The following is a 16369-nucleotide window of genomic DNA, read 5'->3' on the forward strand; positions in this document are numbered from 1 at the left end:
CTTTTTGCTAGATTCACACTTCGTAACACACGCAACATACAGAAATTAATCAGAAAGTTCTGTAAGAACTACACAAACAACACTTTTCATAGACCTACTCCTTCGACACACAGAGTATAACTAAAAATAATGATTATATAAACTAATAAATATAATATAAACGATTCGTTCTATTTCTGTAAATAATTTTACCACCATAAACTTCGTAAACCTAAAGGCACCGCCCACAGAAACGTTAGAATGACCAATTTTAAATGCACAGTACTGTATCCTATTTACTCGAACAGAAAATTCGTTTAAACTAGTGGTATTTAACCTTTTTTGTTCGCGTACCCCCAGATATAATTTCTCTTGAACTTTGTACCCCCAAAGTTGTTGGTGTATAATTCAAGTTATACATAGTATATAATCTACATCTAAAATAAATTAAATAAATTACATTACTGATTATTCAGTGTTTATCATAAAATAATATATTTTTTTTAAATTTCACGTACCCCCTAAGATGTCTTCGCGTACCCCCAGATATAATTTCTCTTGAACTTTGTACCCCCAAAGTTGTTGGTGTATAATTCAAGTTATACATAGTATATAATCTTCATCTAAAATAAATTAAATAAATTACATTACTGATTATTCAGTGTTTATCATAAAATAATATATTTTTTTTAAATTTCACGTACCCCCTAAGATGTCTTCGCGTACCCCCCAGATATAATTTCTCTTCAACTTTGTACCCCCAAAGTTGTTGGTGTATAATTCAAGTGATATATAGTATATAATCTACATCTAATATAAATTAAATAAATTACATTACTGATTATTCAGTGCTTATCATAAAAAAAATTCTTTTTAAATTTCACGTACCGGGGCTACGCGTACCCCAGGTTGAATACCACTGGTTTCAACTATAGAAAAACCTCTGTTTAGTAACATTTATCTTTATTTCCATGTATTTAAAAAGTTATCTCATGTCTAACAAGACGTAAATCAAAGAAAAACTCTTGACGCTTCGATTTCCATGGTCCTGAATACGAAAAATAGGCTTGTAGTGGGCAAAACATAATTTCGAACAGCAGGTAAACCTTCCTGGTTCAGTCTCTGACTACTTAATTCAGTCACACTGTCTTCTGCCACAATACAAAAAAATTCTCTAGCTCTTTTTCGGAGACTAAATATATTTTTTGTAAGCATGGTATTTGATTTCTGAATATCTGCTTTCTTTATCAGGAACATTCGACAAAACGTCTACCGAATCTTCTAGTAAATGTGCCGTCCTCACCAAGAGAACGCAGGCAATCTCTCCTGAGGTCCACGATATACGAAAACCTAACCTATCCTGAAGATTCAATTGAATAAAAATTTTCTTGGATATTATCCATCGTCTAGTAAATATAAAACGTAAAAACGACGTTTCGGAGATAGAGTCCCATCTCCGAAACGTCGTCTTTACGTTTTATATTTACTAGACGATGGATAATATCCAAAAACTTTATTCAATTGACTCTTCACCATCGTCAAGAAGTTTTAGATTTGATATCCTGAAGATGTCTGTCTTCTGGATTGTTTCGCCGCGTACTCTGGCAAAAGTTTAAGGACGTTTAAGAGGTCCTCGCTGACTTCATCATCAGGACATCGGTGGAGGTGACCTTCATACTCGCCGCCGCGAAAAATGAAACCTTACACTTCAGTACGTTTCGAAACGTCGTTGGCCACGCTCTTTTCCAATCTGCAAAAGCTTCTGAGTTCTTGGAGGAACATCTGACATCGAATGACACAGACTTAAAACTCTCGTGTGTTCATACACTGAACTTACCGACGGAAACGTTAATATTTTGTCAAATTATATAAGTGATAATAGAATCTAGTTATGGGACAAGAATTTCAATTACATATTTAAAAAACCTGCCGCCTCCTTAATCCGGGTTAAAAATATGAATACACTTATGCTCAACTTCAGCTCTCTCACGCGTACTACATGATCCACCCATCTCATTTACCTTCAATTGATCATAATTATAATATATGACGAAAAGTATAAATTTTTAAGATCCACACCATGCAATTCTGTCCATCCTCTCATTTAACTCTTCCCTGTTGGGTCCAAATATTATTGTCATTTTCGAATTATGCACTTTCATTTGTTTTGATTTTTCCACATGACTTCTATCGGTCCAAACCGACAATCAAGTTTTACTATAGAAACATTCTGGTTAATACTAATGGTAATAATATAATCACAGTACAACTTATTATACGTAAAGTTTTATCCTATATTATTTTAAATGCGAGAAAGATCCCATCTGTGTAGAGTTCCTCATAAACTCTCTATCTCAGTGAGAAATTAGTTTTGCATTGTGTGAATCTATCAAGTTATGATTGTCAATATGGATCAAAGTGTCTGAGTAAAAACACACAAAAACATATATTAAATCTTGTCCGTCTAATCACAATAAATTCTTATTAAATATTAAAATATTACAATAATTAACATTTAAAATATTAAATGATGTTCTTTATCGAAATATTCGGTTTACATTAGACCATCATTTTTCATGTTTCACGAATATTTCGATAAGAACATCATTTAATATTTTAAATATTTTAAATGTTAATTATTGTAATATTTTAATATTTAATAAGAATTTATTGTGATTAGACGGACAAGATTTAATATATACTTACTATATCACAATATGACGAAACTTTACCATCATACAAAAACATATTTTGCGCGAAGGTTAAAATAACACAACCTTACACCCAAAATCTAACACTTCAAAAATAATTTTCAATTATCACGACCATTTAACAACGTACAGATTTCCGGCGTGGACAAAGGAGACTAGCTGGGAACAATTTTAAAATAAGATATAATTCCACGTAATTAAGTGTGTGGGGTGGGGGGGGGGGTAATTACAAGCGTTGCTATGTAATTAATCGTTCCAATTTAAAGTATTATCAGCGCTGGAAAAGCAGCTAACGGCTTTGAAGAAAACAATTACTCATTTTCAGACCAAAGATTTTCAAATTCTGTTTGATCTTTAACAGCTGAAAGATGAAGAGACTGTGGGGAGAAGCCCCTAGAATTTGCTTTGATACACAGACACGGGATCCAGTCTTTGTACGAAGGCAGTAATTAACTACCGGGGTGCATTCTCTAGCATTGTCCATCCGGTGAAGTATCGTGTTACGACGAAATCAGTTTGACTTACAAAGACAGCGATTCAGGGGTCGAATTATATAAAGACCGGCTTCAAAATTGTGTGTGCAATGAATCGAAAGGTGGAGTTACGTCTCTGTCCAATTCACATGCCATGAACGCAGAAAAAGACATGGAGGTAATTCTCCCTTCATTCTAGGTCTCACACCTAGATGAAAGCGAATGGTAAGCATTATTTTAATTAAGCAATGCAAGACGATATTACTAAATGAGATCTTAATTAAGTATGCATCAAGACAGCTGGCTCTGTGCTGTACACCACGTCCACAAGAAAAGTCAGGATGGATTAAATCTGGCGATCGTGAAGGATACTCAAATAGGCCCCGACATCACGATGGTTATGTGTGGATTCCTCTCCATACAGCTGACGAACAGCGAGAAAAAATTCTGTATTATAATGCGGATACAACGTTTTGAGACACACTGTATTTTTATCAAGTTATACTCTGACGTAATGTATATAATCAGAGATAAACTTTTTGAGAAGAGGATATTTAAATAACGGTTGAATAAATATTAAGTTACGCAAAAAAACAAATGATATTTAAATGTATATAATCCGAGTCTTGGAACTGCGAACTCATTGTTTGGCCGGATTAAAATCGGTTATTAGTGGAAGTTCACCAAACTCATCATGACTTGAGAACTGTCTTTGTTGAGGGCCGTGTGTTCTCCTTTGTTGAGGTTAAGCGCAAAGAAGTGAGCAGTGGCCTTTACAACTCATAACTTGGGAGGGCCAATTAATTACAATTTCAAAAGACAAGGTGATAAATCATACGAATCCAGTGAGTGGCGTATTTAACGACGAAGACCATAAGTTACGAGAATATTGGTATGGAAGTTTTAACATTAAAAGTACTCAGGGGTCACCAAGTTTATGACAGAATGCAGTGAGTGGTTTAACACAGATGTGGTTCTATATTATACCGCTCTTTCCAGACAATTCTGTTATTGTTCTTGGGAAGGATATTATAGGTGAAGATGTCCAAGAAAGTATTTGTGGCTCCTGGGAACAGGAATTTTGTGAATATTTCGAGTCTGTCCAAATATATTAACAACTCAACAAACATGTTTATTACCATGTATAAAGAAATTAATTAAAAGGTTCGTTAAATTCCATAAAAAATTCGCGATATTTCATAATAACTTCGAGTCTTTAAATATCTTTTGTCGTCGTTAGCGGGAAGAATATTATCCAATCAGTTAAAACAAAATTGTTTCCGTAGCTTGTATTTTGTCGACTCGACAGGAAACAGTTCATATTTAAAATGTTGCAACATTCGTGGAATACATATTTATCCAGCTTACAACCCTGCCCAAATTAACTTCTATTAAAAGCTTAGATGCCGAAGGAGAGACAGACAGAGAAAACACAAAGATTAGACCACAAACAAAGATTGAAGTTGGGAACGGTCTTAGTGCGTTCGTGCACAATTTTAAAGTCTGATATTAACCTTGGAAGGACGGAATATGATACAAAAACTTATGACGGCGGCTAATTTACGGGGGGGGAATGCTTATGTTAACATTGCGAGGCCTGAATGAGAGGTATAAATTATATTTAAGAATTCAGACCGTACCGCGAAGTAAACACAGCACTTCACCATTACAAAAATCAACTGGTTAACGTTGATTAACAAATGATCCCTTTTACTGTGAGATTCACGCGAAATCCATTAATAAAAAATAAATCTTTATTGATTGTTAAGACAACTGGTACATATCATTGGGCCTTGAAGGATTAAGCTACCGGATTAATCCAGTGTTTTTCTAGGAACTGTCATAGTTATTAATAAAGATTTTGGTCACATCGAAACGTGGGTCTTGAGAGTTCGATTAAAAATATTGATCGATAGGTGGGTGCCATACGTGGGGCTAATCACCCATACAAGGTGTCCTGCCTGATGTCTGAAGTATCCATCTTCCATGGTCGCGTAGTTTCACCGCCTTCCAAAAGTCAACCTGCAGTGGGGTCACGCAGTGCGAAATTCGACCCGATTAAAGTCGGTAATAACGATATATTTTCATCACCCACGAACAAGGCCCATGTTACCGCCGTGAAATCATAAAATTTACCATAATCGACTTTAGAGTATAAAGGTAAAATGAAACCTGATCAGGAATATTGCGTTTCAATTAACCAATAACGATAATCTAAACCCTAAATTAGCCCAATGGTAACAACACGTACCACCTGCTTTAACATTCAGTAGCTCTAAACAACGATTATTTCCTTAAACAGCGTTAACCAGTTGATCTTCGTAATGGTGAAGAGTTGTGTTTACTTCGCGGTACGGACTCAATTCTTAAATACGTAATATTTAGACGAGCTTTGACTTAAACAGCGTTAACCAGTCGATCTTCGTAATGGTGAAGTGTTGTGTTTACTTCGCGGTACGGACTGAATTCTTAAATGCTACATACGTGAGACCCGTAATCAAAGGATTAAAATATATTTTCAATTTCAAGTGTTAACACTGTCATAGTACAGAAATTATCTGTGTTATTTCTGCGGAAAAGACTAGTACCGTCAGAAGTCGAAGGTCACTAAGAAATATTCCGCATTTGAAGGCCCATAAACACCTTCCTCGATTAGCGACGGTCTCAAGTAATGTCGAAGTACATACAATGATTCATGGATACGCTGCCAGTGGGTGACTTTGCACGCAGTAAAGGATAAGATACTTTTAGACTGACACAATAATTGTGTTCGTGGGGATACGGAAAGCTGCTGACAAACATGACGATCAAACCAGCCAGTCTATTTACAGAACTCTGGGTATCAATACAAAATGTAAAAGGAGTCTCATTTTAGAGCAGTTCTATCCAAACGAAAGTCTAAATTAAACAAACCAGAGAGCGTACAGAACAGTGAAAAAATCAAAGAGAATGGTTTGATGGAACACTGTACTGTAAAGTGTTGTAGGTAGAAAACAAATATCGTGACTTTGCCTGAGGCGAGTGGTGATGTATTGTGACTTGGTGACTGTAAGGATCGGGGAGTGCTTGATTAAAAGCCGGCAGCTTGCTGTAAATTATTTCCAAACTGGTGAACACTTTGGGCCTATTCTACGTTGTTTTTTTTTTCAATTCAGTCCTGTGATGTGTTTCTTTTAAATACGTTGACGTGATTGAATCTGATGCAATGCAAAGAAGAAGGTAAATTTTCAGACGACACAATACAGAATACAGGCCTACCAATATTTCATTATATATGTCCACTGTCTCAGGTAAATTTAATATACACGACGTTTCGGAGGTTGACTGTACACTGATCGTCAAGCGATTGGGTGTTGTTATCCTCACAGATTTTTAATTAAAAGATTATATGCGTGGGTTGGGATCGTACCCAGAACCTTTTCAATACTAAGATAACACGCCGAATGAAACCCGATGTAAAAACAACTTATGTCTGCAAACAAACTGGTCCAGCTGACAATTCTGATAACAAACTTCAAAAAATAAATTCCCACAATACAAAAATTCCGAATGTGTTAACTACTCTACAGTTCAAAAGCAAATCACGTACATTTTTATCCGGTGACTTCTCACATCCTAAAAGTTGTTTTCCTCAGTCTCTCCACACAAATCCCACTACTAATACTAATACTAATAATAAAAAGAAATTAAGACGTGGTCTAGCGGTTAGAACGCTGGCCTTGTAATCCTGGGGTCTCGGGTTCGAATTTATAACTTGTGTTGGGCAAGGCCGTGGTCTAGGCAACACGGAGTTTTCCTCCGTGGCATCCCAACAATTACTCCATTCACACACATTAGAAGGCAATGGCAAACCACTTCTGGATCATCTGCCAAGAACGTATATGAACAGGTCCCAGTCCGAGAAAAGGATGGAAGGATCCTGTTCATATGGACCTGTCGTCAGACAGAACACTAAATAATAATAAGATGAGGTGGTCTAGCGGTTAGAACGCTGGCCTTGTAATCCTGGGGTCTCGGGTTCGAATTTATAACTTGTGTTGGGCAAGGCCGTGGTCTAGGCAACACGGAGTTTTCCTCCGTGGCATCCCTACAATTACTCCATTCACACACATTAGAAGGCAATGGCAAACCACTTCTGGATCATCTGCCAAGAACGTATATGAACAGGTCCCAGTCCGAGAAAAGGATGGAAGGATCCTGTTCATATGGACCTGTCGTCAGACAGAACACTAAATAATAATAATAATAATAATAATAATAATAATAATAAGACGTAAACTTCACTCACACCTTATCTTCGAACACGCAGTCCACTGCTAACCCATTTTCTGTACGTACCTGAAAGCAATAAACAACTGATTTAAAAACCTACAAAAACTTGGTCTTAAAGCTGCAGACTTTGTATCGTGCTTATTTGAGAACGCTTTGTCAAGTGCATACAGTATTCTCAGGTTGTATGTAAGAAGGACTGAAGTCAATAAAAACTGCGTTTGCCTTCAGACATTCTTACCGATCAAGACAGTTGAATAATACGATTACTGACAATGTAAAATTAGGAAGGAGGTTCCTTAAGACTTATTCTAAGTACACTCGGCCACCATTTACCTGAATAACGATGGAAATCACTTCAGTTCTCGAATACGAAGCACGAGGCCAATTATTACACAGTGCCCCAACTGCCTGCGTTTCTGTGCCTGACAAAAGACAATCGATTTTTGTCAAACAACGGAGAACAGGAAATATATGTGATGTATGCTTTACCCTGGACGGAACGTCAGCCATAAGAATGGTCCCTCTTCCTCGGAAGGTACAATCTAAATTTTATGTATTCCGTCGAGTATTATAGGCATATACAATATACAATATATAAATTGCAAACAAAAAATATACATAGGCATCAGTCAAAAGATTGCTGTTGAAATATTAACTAACAAACTTGCTTGAAACTAGTGGTTGCTTCTACCATGTATAAACACTGCGTTGGGCTGATCCCAAAACAGGGAGACTTACTGAATGCGTAAGGTACTGAAAGTAATGGAAATTTTACACCGTTAACTAAACCTCACACACTAACAAATTCCCTAGATTTTGCATAGATACATAGCAATATTTCTACTAACACGTGATCTTTACCCGCACCAACATTTCTTCCTTCCCCTTAACAGCAGTTCTGTGGTCATGAGGAAATAATCGAACTGTAACTCGCGGTAATATGAAGATCTACCTCGCCTCAGTACAATCGCTTATGAACTTAATTCGTAATGGGCACTTTAATATCGTTTTATAATTATTGCACAACTGGCAGGTGACAGATGTCCTCGAGGCTGATAAACTGTACTGAAACGTACGTATTAATACAACTCACTCCTCATTTACGACAGAAATAGCAAGTGACAGAGGATATTTAGCCAAGAAAAGGTTGTACTCGTGTGTAAACTCGTATCTAGGCACGTGAAATTATTTGTTGATTGGTTACCAGTAACGATAAGCTTATTTATTTTCTTTGCATATAATCTCTGAAGAAGTATTTTTAAAGATAAAATACAACGGGCTATTATTTTTCAAAAACAGTGCCACAAGACATTTCTTGGCCAGAGGGTAGAACAAACATGGTCCATCTTGAATTATCCCACACGTAAGACACGTTTAATAATAATAATATTTGTTGCCTTAATTATGAACGCCTTGCCTATTTCATTACTATTATGAAACTAACATAGCTATTTAAAGGTACGACCACCAGTTTGTGCTGTGTGACTGAGTAAAACAACGAATAATTCGAGCCGGCAGGACCTGTAATAGTTCAATGACTACCCCGTGAGTCACTATATTAGATTTGGGTGTCCCAGTTAGCTGGTACTGCTATCTGAGGTATCGTCGTGAAACAAGTACTTACGATGTCCATGACAAATTTTATGGTCCCTTAAGGATTTCCGGTTTTGATAACAGACGACAACGTGATATAATCTAACAACTAAGAATTTTAAAAACTTGGAGGAAAGATTCTAGTGGGAAAACCTAGGAGATGAGATGATAATATTAAAAAGGATGTTTATGAATTGGGGTGTGTACTGCATTAGTCTGACTCAGGATATTAGCGAACTCTGTGATCACAGTAATAAAGATTCGTATTCTACGGATGGTGGGGGAATCTGTTGATTAGATGAGAGGAAATTACTTGGTCCGTGAAGTGAGCAATTAATTAAGTAGCCCTAAGGTTACTATATTGTGTGGAAGTCAGTTTAACGTACTCATCTCTTGGGGATGAGACGTTCAAGCTGTTGGTAATGTGGTTTATTGGATTTGTTCCGTCTAATTACTGCTCTAAGTTTGCTGTATTGTTTATGGTATGGTTTATCATTTCATGTCAGACAAAGCGAAAACACAATTTACATTGCAGTCCGTCCCTCTTGGTGACTGAGAAGGAAACTCATTACTTCCACCTACATCTTCCAACAAAAACAAATACCCTGACCCAGGTCACGTGGGATTACTACGTCCAGTCAAGAAAAATACAAAGCTTAAATTTTATTAAGTGATGACAAATCTCAAATTTGGACGCAGTCATGAAAGTTTTGTTACGAAGAAAAAGTTAGTAAAATTGTAACGAGCACAATTCAAATGTCGGATCAGTGGCAAGATTATATTTACACAAAATTAAGCAAGATTTGCAAAAGACGTGCGTTCGGAAATGGCACTGAACGTCTGTCTAAACATCCCTAATCTCACCCCCCAAACCCATCCCTTGCATTCCATACCACTGATACATCATTTCAAAATCAGAACTGGAGACGAAAATTGCTCTAAAATTAGCTAGCGATGCTCTAGTGGACACGTCACGACACATCTGAGCTGCAGTCAATTATCTGTCCGTGGTTAAATTACATTTCCAATTCAATGGTGACTGATTGGAACGACGCCACGGGTGATAAATAATAATAATAACAATAAACATAATAATAAACAATAATACGTTAAATTCTATTTATTACAGTAATATAATAATAATTCAATTCTATTAATTAGAGTAATATGTTATAATATAATAATTCAATTCAATTAATTTAAATTAATTTAATGAATTGAATAATAATAATACGTTAAATTCTATTTATTACAGTAATACAATAATAATTCAATTCTATTTATTAGAGTAATATGATATAATATAATAATTCAATTCAATTAATTTAAATTAATTTAATGAATTGAATAATAATAATACGTTAAATTCTATTTATTACAGTAATATAATAATAATTCAATTCTATTTATTAGAGTAATATGATATAATATAATAATTCAATTAATTTAAATTAATTTAATGAATTGAATAATAATAATAATACGTTAAATTCTATTTATTACAGTAATACAATAATAATTCAATTTTATTTATTAGAGTAATATGATATAATATAATAATTCAATTAATTTAAATTAATTTAATGAATTGAATAATAATAATACGTTAAATTCGAAGGAGAATGTTATGCCGATAACAGCTGGCGTAACTAGCATCTTATTTAAATAATTTCAAAAGTATTTAAATCACGTATCTGGTGGATTTTTAACAGACGAATTCCATTCCGGAGATAGATCATACATCTTGAAGAAGATTTATAAATTTCAAATGTATTTTTACAGAAGGTATGTAATAAGACTCAGCGACAAGGTCTAGCTTGATTTGAATTGTGTCATGGACAATAACAATATTATATATATATATATATATATATATATATAATACGCCAATCAGATTAAAATGATAAAACAATGAACGAAACACAAAGTAACATGTAACTGAATTTAATAAAAAACCTTTAAGGGTCTCTATGTCGAGGAACATTTTGATGTCATCAACAAAATGATAATAATTATATCATTTTAATAACATTATATAAAATTCATTAAAACAACATTCAATAAAAACGGCTCCGATACCTGAAAAATAATTGGAAATGTTTCTAAAAGGCGATGGCAGATCTCAGCGTAATAAACAAATGGAAATCTGCTGAAACCAGTTTACGTAACCAACAGATGGTCCATAATCATTAAGTTTGTAAAGACTGAAGGTATGCAAAGAAGTTTAAAAGCACTTCTAAATCAAAGTAATACAAATAATAAAAATTTCAAATTGATGAAACGCTGTCATACAACTGTCTTAGCGGAGATAATAATAAATGCGAATTATATAAGACTGACAAACACTGAATGGAAGGAGACGACGAGAAGACAGGTCTTTCTTTCCAGGGTGAAAGCTGTTGACAATGAACGGTGGTTAAAGAACGGGACAATTCTGTCTGGAGACAGTAAGCTCATCTGAAATGTTTGTATACCAGAGGTATTCAACCTTTTTTTGTTCGCGTACCCCCAGATATAATTTCTGTTCAACTTCGTACCCCCAAAGTTGTTGGTATATAATTCAAGTTATACATAATATATAATCTACGTCTAAAATAAATTAAATAAATTACATTACTAATTATTCAGTGTTTATCATAAAATAATATATATTTTTTAAATTTCACGTACCCCCTAAGATGTCTTCGCGTACCCCCAGATATAATTTCTCTTCAACTTTGTACCCCCAAAGTTGTTGGTGTATAATTCAAGTTATACATAGTATATAATCTACATCTAAAATAAATTAAATAAATTACATTACTGATTATTCAGTGTTTATCATAAAATAATATTTTTTTTTAAATTTCAAGTACCCCCTAAGATGTCTTCGCGTACCCCCAGATATAATTTCTGTTCAACTTCGTACCCCCAAAGTTGTTGGTGTATAATTCAAGTTATACATAGTATATAATCTACATCTAAAATAAATTAAATAAATTACATTACTGATTATTCAGTGTTTATCATAAAATAATTTTTTTTTAAATTTCACGTACCCCTTAAGATGTCTTCGTGTACCCCCGAGGGTACGCGTACCCCAGGTTGAATACCACTGTTGTATACAACCACAAGACTACAGAGTGCAATTAACCAGAAAAGGAAAGTTTCAACTCCATAAAACGTGAAAATAATAGAGTTCTTTCTCGTGTCATCTGAGAGCTTAACGAGCCGACTAACCAACAAAATAACTAGGTTCAGTAACTACCTACCCAAGTAATCAACTAATTAATGAAAATATCTATGGTGCCAGGTTAAAAAGATTTACGTCCAGTGCTTACGACTGTATAAAGAATGTTTCATTCAAAACACAACTTAAATATCCAAGAACCATGTTCTGTCACATTCTGTAGTGGAATGTGTCAATTGTTTAAGGTTTGTGACGTCACCTGCCTTACATCTCCATTTCATATCCTCATGTTAGCTTTTAGTTAACTTTTCTTACGTTATACGTAACTTATGGTGTTTTTCAACACCAAATACAGAGTGTCCCATGTAAAACTCAGCCTCACTACATACGAACCCCTTCGAGCAAAAACACGACAATAAATTATTCTTTACGTAACAAGCCTTGAAATCAGTACGGACTTAACTTAAGCTGTTTTGTCGCTCAGTGAGCACTTATGTTGTTACCAGACAGCGAAATGATGACTTAATCGAAACTTACCTCGTCTGGACTGCTAAATGTTTCACGAACAGCAACAAACGATTTCGATGCGAAGGAATGTTCTAGAATGTACACGCTCTGCACGTGAATGCTCCAAGTTCGCACCTGCATGCACCGGACTGAACTCAATTCGACTGTCGCGGGAGGGGGGGGGGAGGACGGGAGAGTCTATTATTACGAGGGGGTGGACAGGACTAATTCCATTTTTGTATTTAGTATTGAGACTGATGTTCAGTTGACTTTAAACAATTGCATACCTGTTTTGCTTATACATTAGCGTACGCAAACAAACATGTCTTGATATCTAATATTCTGTAAACAAAGCTAATTACATGGATAAATTTAATACATGAATGAATATTAAGGATGGCGAGTGAATTTTGATAAGCGTTACAGAAGACGCATCAGAAAAAGCTCTTAATTAAATATTAAAATGAGAGGATCTACAGGTTGAAAGTGTGGTTGGTTGATCTCCCATTCGCTATCAACCCACTATCAACTAATCAGCACCAAAGATCCAACTCGCTCGCTTTCCCTCTATATGAGGCTTCCAAAAAACGCCAACCACTAACACTCGACCTGAAGATGGCAACTAAAATCTTTGTCGAAACGTTATATAATGCTGAACATCGACGCGGCTCTACCCAGAAAGTCAAAGTTTAACGATATAAATCCTCTCAACTCATGTTACAATAAACTTGTGCAATTATAATATGGTTTATAAATAGCCCAGAAACAAATGATCCTCTCTCCTTGGATGACGAATATCTTTGTAACTGGAATATTCTCTGTGTATTTGAAAGTTTGGTTTATATTAAAGGATAAGGAGACAGACAACAAACCACCCTCTAAAGTTCTGATTAGATTTTCGGGCCTAATTCGTATAATACTGATTCATTGCATTAGTAGAAACATAACAAAAAACCACGCGGTTTGGAGATTACTTGGATTATAAAGTTCTCTTGTCTGTAACATTACCTCTACATCCATACACGGTCTAAGACAACGCAGATTAAATTCGAATGTTGTTTCTAAAGACGCCAGATGATACACATTAGGGTTTGGAGTAATTAAGACAAGGGAAAATGTTTTTTGATCGATTCCAACCAATCAATATCAACATCTTCATTACCACGAGAAATCTCAAGGTAACAGTGGCCTAAATGAGTGGTACTAGCGGTTAGAACGCTGGCCTTGTAATCCTGGGGTCTCGGGTTCGATTCCCGGCGGTGCCCGAATTTATAACTTGTGTTGGGCAAGGCCGTGGTCTAGGCAACACGGAGTTTTCCTCCGTGGCATCCCAACAATTACTCCATTCACACACAGAAGAAGGCAATGGCAAACCACTTCTGGATCATCTGCCAAGAACGTATATGAACAGGTCCCAGTCCGAGAAAGGATGGAAGGATCCTGTTCATATGGACCTGTCGTCAGACAGAACACTAAATAATAATAAGATGAGGTGGTCTAGCGGTTAGAACGCTGGCCTTGTAATCCTGGGGGTCTCGGGTTCGATTCCCGGCGGTGCCCGAATTTATAACTTGTGTTGGGCAAGGCCGTGGTCTAGGCAACACGGAGTTTTCCTCCGTGGCATCCCAACAATTACTCCATTCACACACAGAAGAAGGCAATGGCAAACCACTTCTGGATCATCTGCCAAGACACGATAATTTACAAAGACGGTGAATATTTCTAAATCAAATTCCTTAAAGACGTTTCTGTACAGTTGCATGATCCAATCTGTGATTACACAATGTACGATAACAACCAAAACGCTCAACTTCATTTGATATAATAAAACCATGTCAATATGATAGTTCACGTCTGGGGCATTAGATTAAATTGCTTAACCGACTTATTATCTGCGTCTGTAAAGTCATGAGATGTGAGGTTAGGTTAGGTTTCTAGTTCAATTTCATAACGAAGTGAAATCGCGTACTGCGGCTTCGTGTCTAACCTAAATGTCAGTCTTTTTACACCTCAGTCCAGCTGTCAGCACGCAAGTAACAATTTGAAACAACTGAAATCAATCTGCCACATATTCGTCATGTTCAAAACTGGCTTAAATTTAATTTATATATCACTTAAAGTTTTTGCTGGTAAACCACAATTATAGATGTCATAATATTAAAGTGGACCTCACAGAAATATTAATATATGAAATGATGAGTGATGAGTTGATAGAGACATGACGTGTCTGGCGGAAGACATCTAGAAGTATTACTGTGTCGGGTCGAGTTAAATATAACCGAAACATCTCGTAAGAGACGTTCCAATTTGTAAATCGATCATTCGATGCGGAAGGTGAAATGATATTTTAAATATTTTATATATTTTATTATCTTATTAAAATTGTGATTTGACGGAAAATATTAAAATATTAACCTAATTCACAATATGACGCAAATATACTACCTTATGAACATATCTTGAGTATCTTAATATAATTTGTTAAAGGATAAACGTGTCTAATTTGCCCTAAAGATCATTACGTATCTTATACATCAGTCAGGATTATTTTGAACGTACCTACAGGTAGATATTTGACATCTAATTATAAATTCACATATTAACATCGCATAAAATAGCTTTCACTCGAAGTTAGCAGCTTTGAGAAACGTGCGAGATTATGTTGGTATGAGATTCATTCAGAATCTTATCCCATTATGTGTTTACGTTGTCATAACTCTCAAAACAAATGTGAGGTACTTACTTTGAAAGTGTGTATCACAAAATTGCATTCATCTCACGTCACTCTAACAGACGTACACCTGAAACCGTCTAGCAAAACGTGGCCCGCAGAACGGGTATGCTCACCAACAAAAATCATTCCTCCAAGCCTAATTTTCATAAAAGTTCGAAGTTAATTTAAACTGAACAAGGCTGTCTTGTGGGTTGTAGCATCGGATATTATGGCATAAATTTACTGACGTTACAGAGGTACTTGCTGCCTCTATCATCAGGGTGATACCCTCCATCATTGCCCACACATCAAGTATATCTGAACCATCCTTAAACACTCTACCCTATATAATACCTAAAAAAATCACACACACACTGAAGATGTCAACTAAAATGCTAGTCGAAACTTTAAATATTTTTAAAAAATCTGATATGGCTCACCCCACGAAAGCCAAAGTTACATGTCGAGTCTCGGTAGCTTGTGATCTTGTCACTATAAAAAACGTGGTTTTCCTCAACTTGTTCAAGGTACAGAGGGGACCCCTCTTACGAGAAAACATTAAAATAGTTTCAAAGTTTGTAAGAGTATCGATCACTAGCGAGATTTCTGAATTGGAGTCGGTGCACGTTTCTAAACATTCCAGTAGAGTGAAAAACGTGCATCCTACTGAAAACATGAGACAAGAGCCCTCCGGAAGCTGAGTCCATCCTTCATTCTACATACACTATCATCAATGAGAACGAATGTAAAACTTTTATACTGGTGATTTCTCCAAAGCCTCGTACAGGGAGTAATGATAATGCTCATTATATCGACACGCCCGGGGGATTTCCCAAGTACTCACGGAAACCTCGTTCGATAGCAAGTTCTTCATACATTTCCAATGAAAACATGCAAACCATAACACGATGTAAATAATAAAAGGTTGCTACTTCAACGTGTTCCACGTACC

At 35.7% G+C, this 16369-nt stretch overlaps 1 protein-coding gene across 10 annotated transcripts in view; it reads right to left on the reverse strand.

Annotated features, from left to right (window-relative positions):
- LOC110841260 (band 4.1-like protein 4) overlaps positions 1-16369 on the reverse strand; it is a 334673-nt gene that overhangs the window by 152229 nt on the left and 166075 nt on the right. For 6 of the 10 annotated variants that reach the window (XM_087343389.1, XM_087343388.1, XM_087343393.1 and 3 more), the window contains exon 1: positions 12735-12860. The exons of the other annotated variants lie outside the window; for them this stretch is intronic. In XM_087343389.1, the coding sequence (XP_087199515.1) occupies positions 12735-12845 (111 nt within the window). In that variant the 5' untranslated portion in view covers positions 12846-12860. Of the gene's footprint in view, positions 1-12734; positions 12861-16369 lie in introns of those variants that run through there. 10 annotated transcript variants of the gene reach the window in all.

The sequence above is a fragment of the Zootermopsis nevadensis genome, unplaced genomic scaffold (assembly GCF_977971745.1).
Source record: "Zootermopsis nevadensis isolate Lab colony 2312 unplaced genomic scaffold, Znev_1.0 Znev_ptg000005l, whole genome shotgun sequence".
NCBI lineage: Eukaryota > Metazoa > Arthropoda > Insecta > Blattodea > Termopsidae > Zootermopsis > Zootermopsis nevadensis.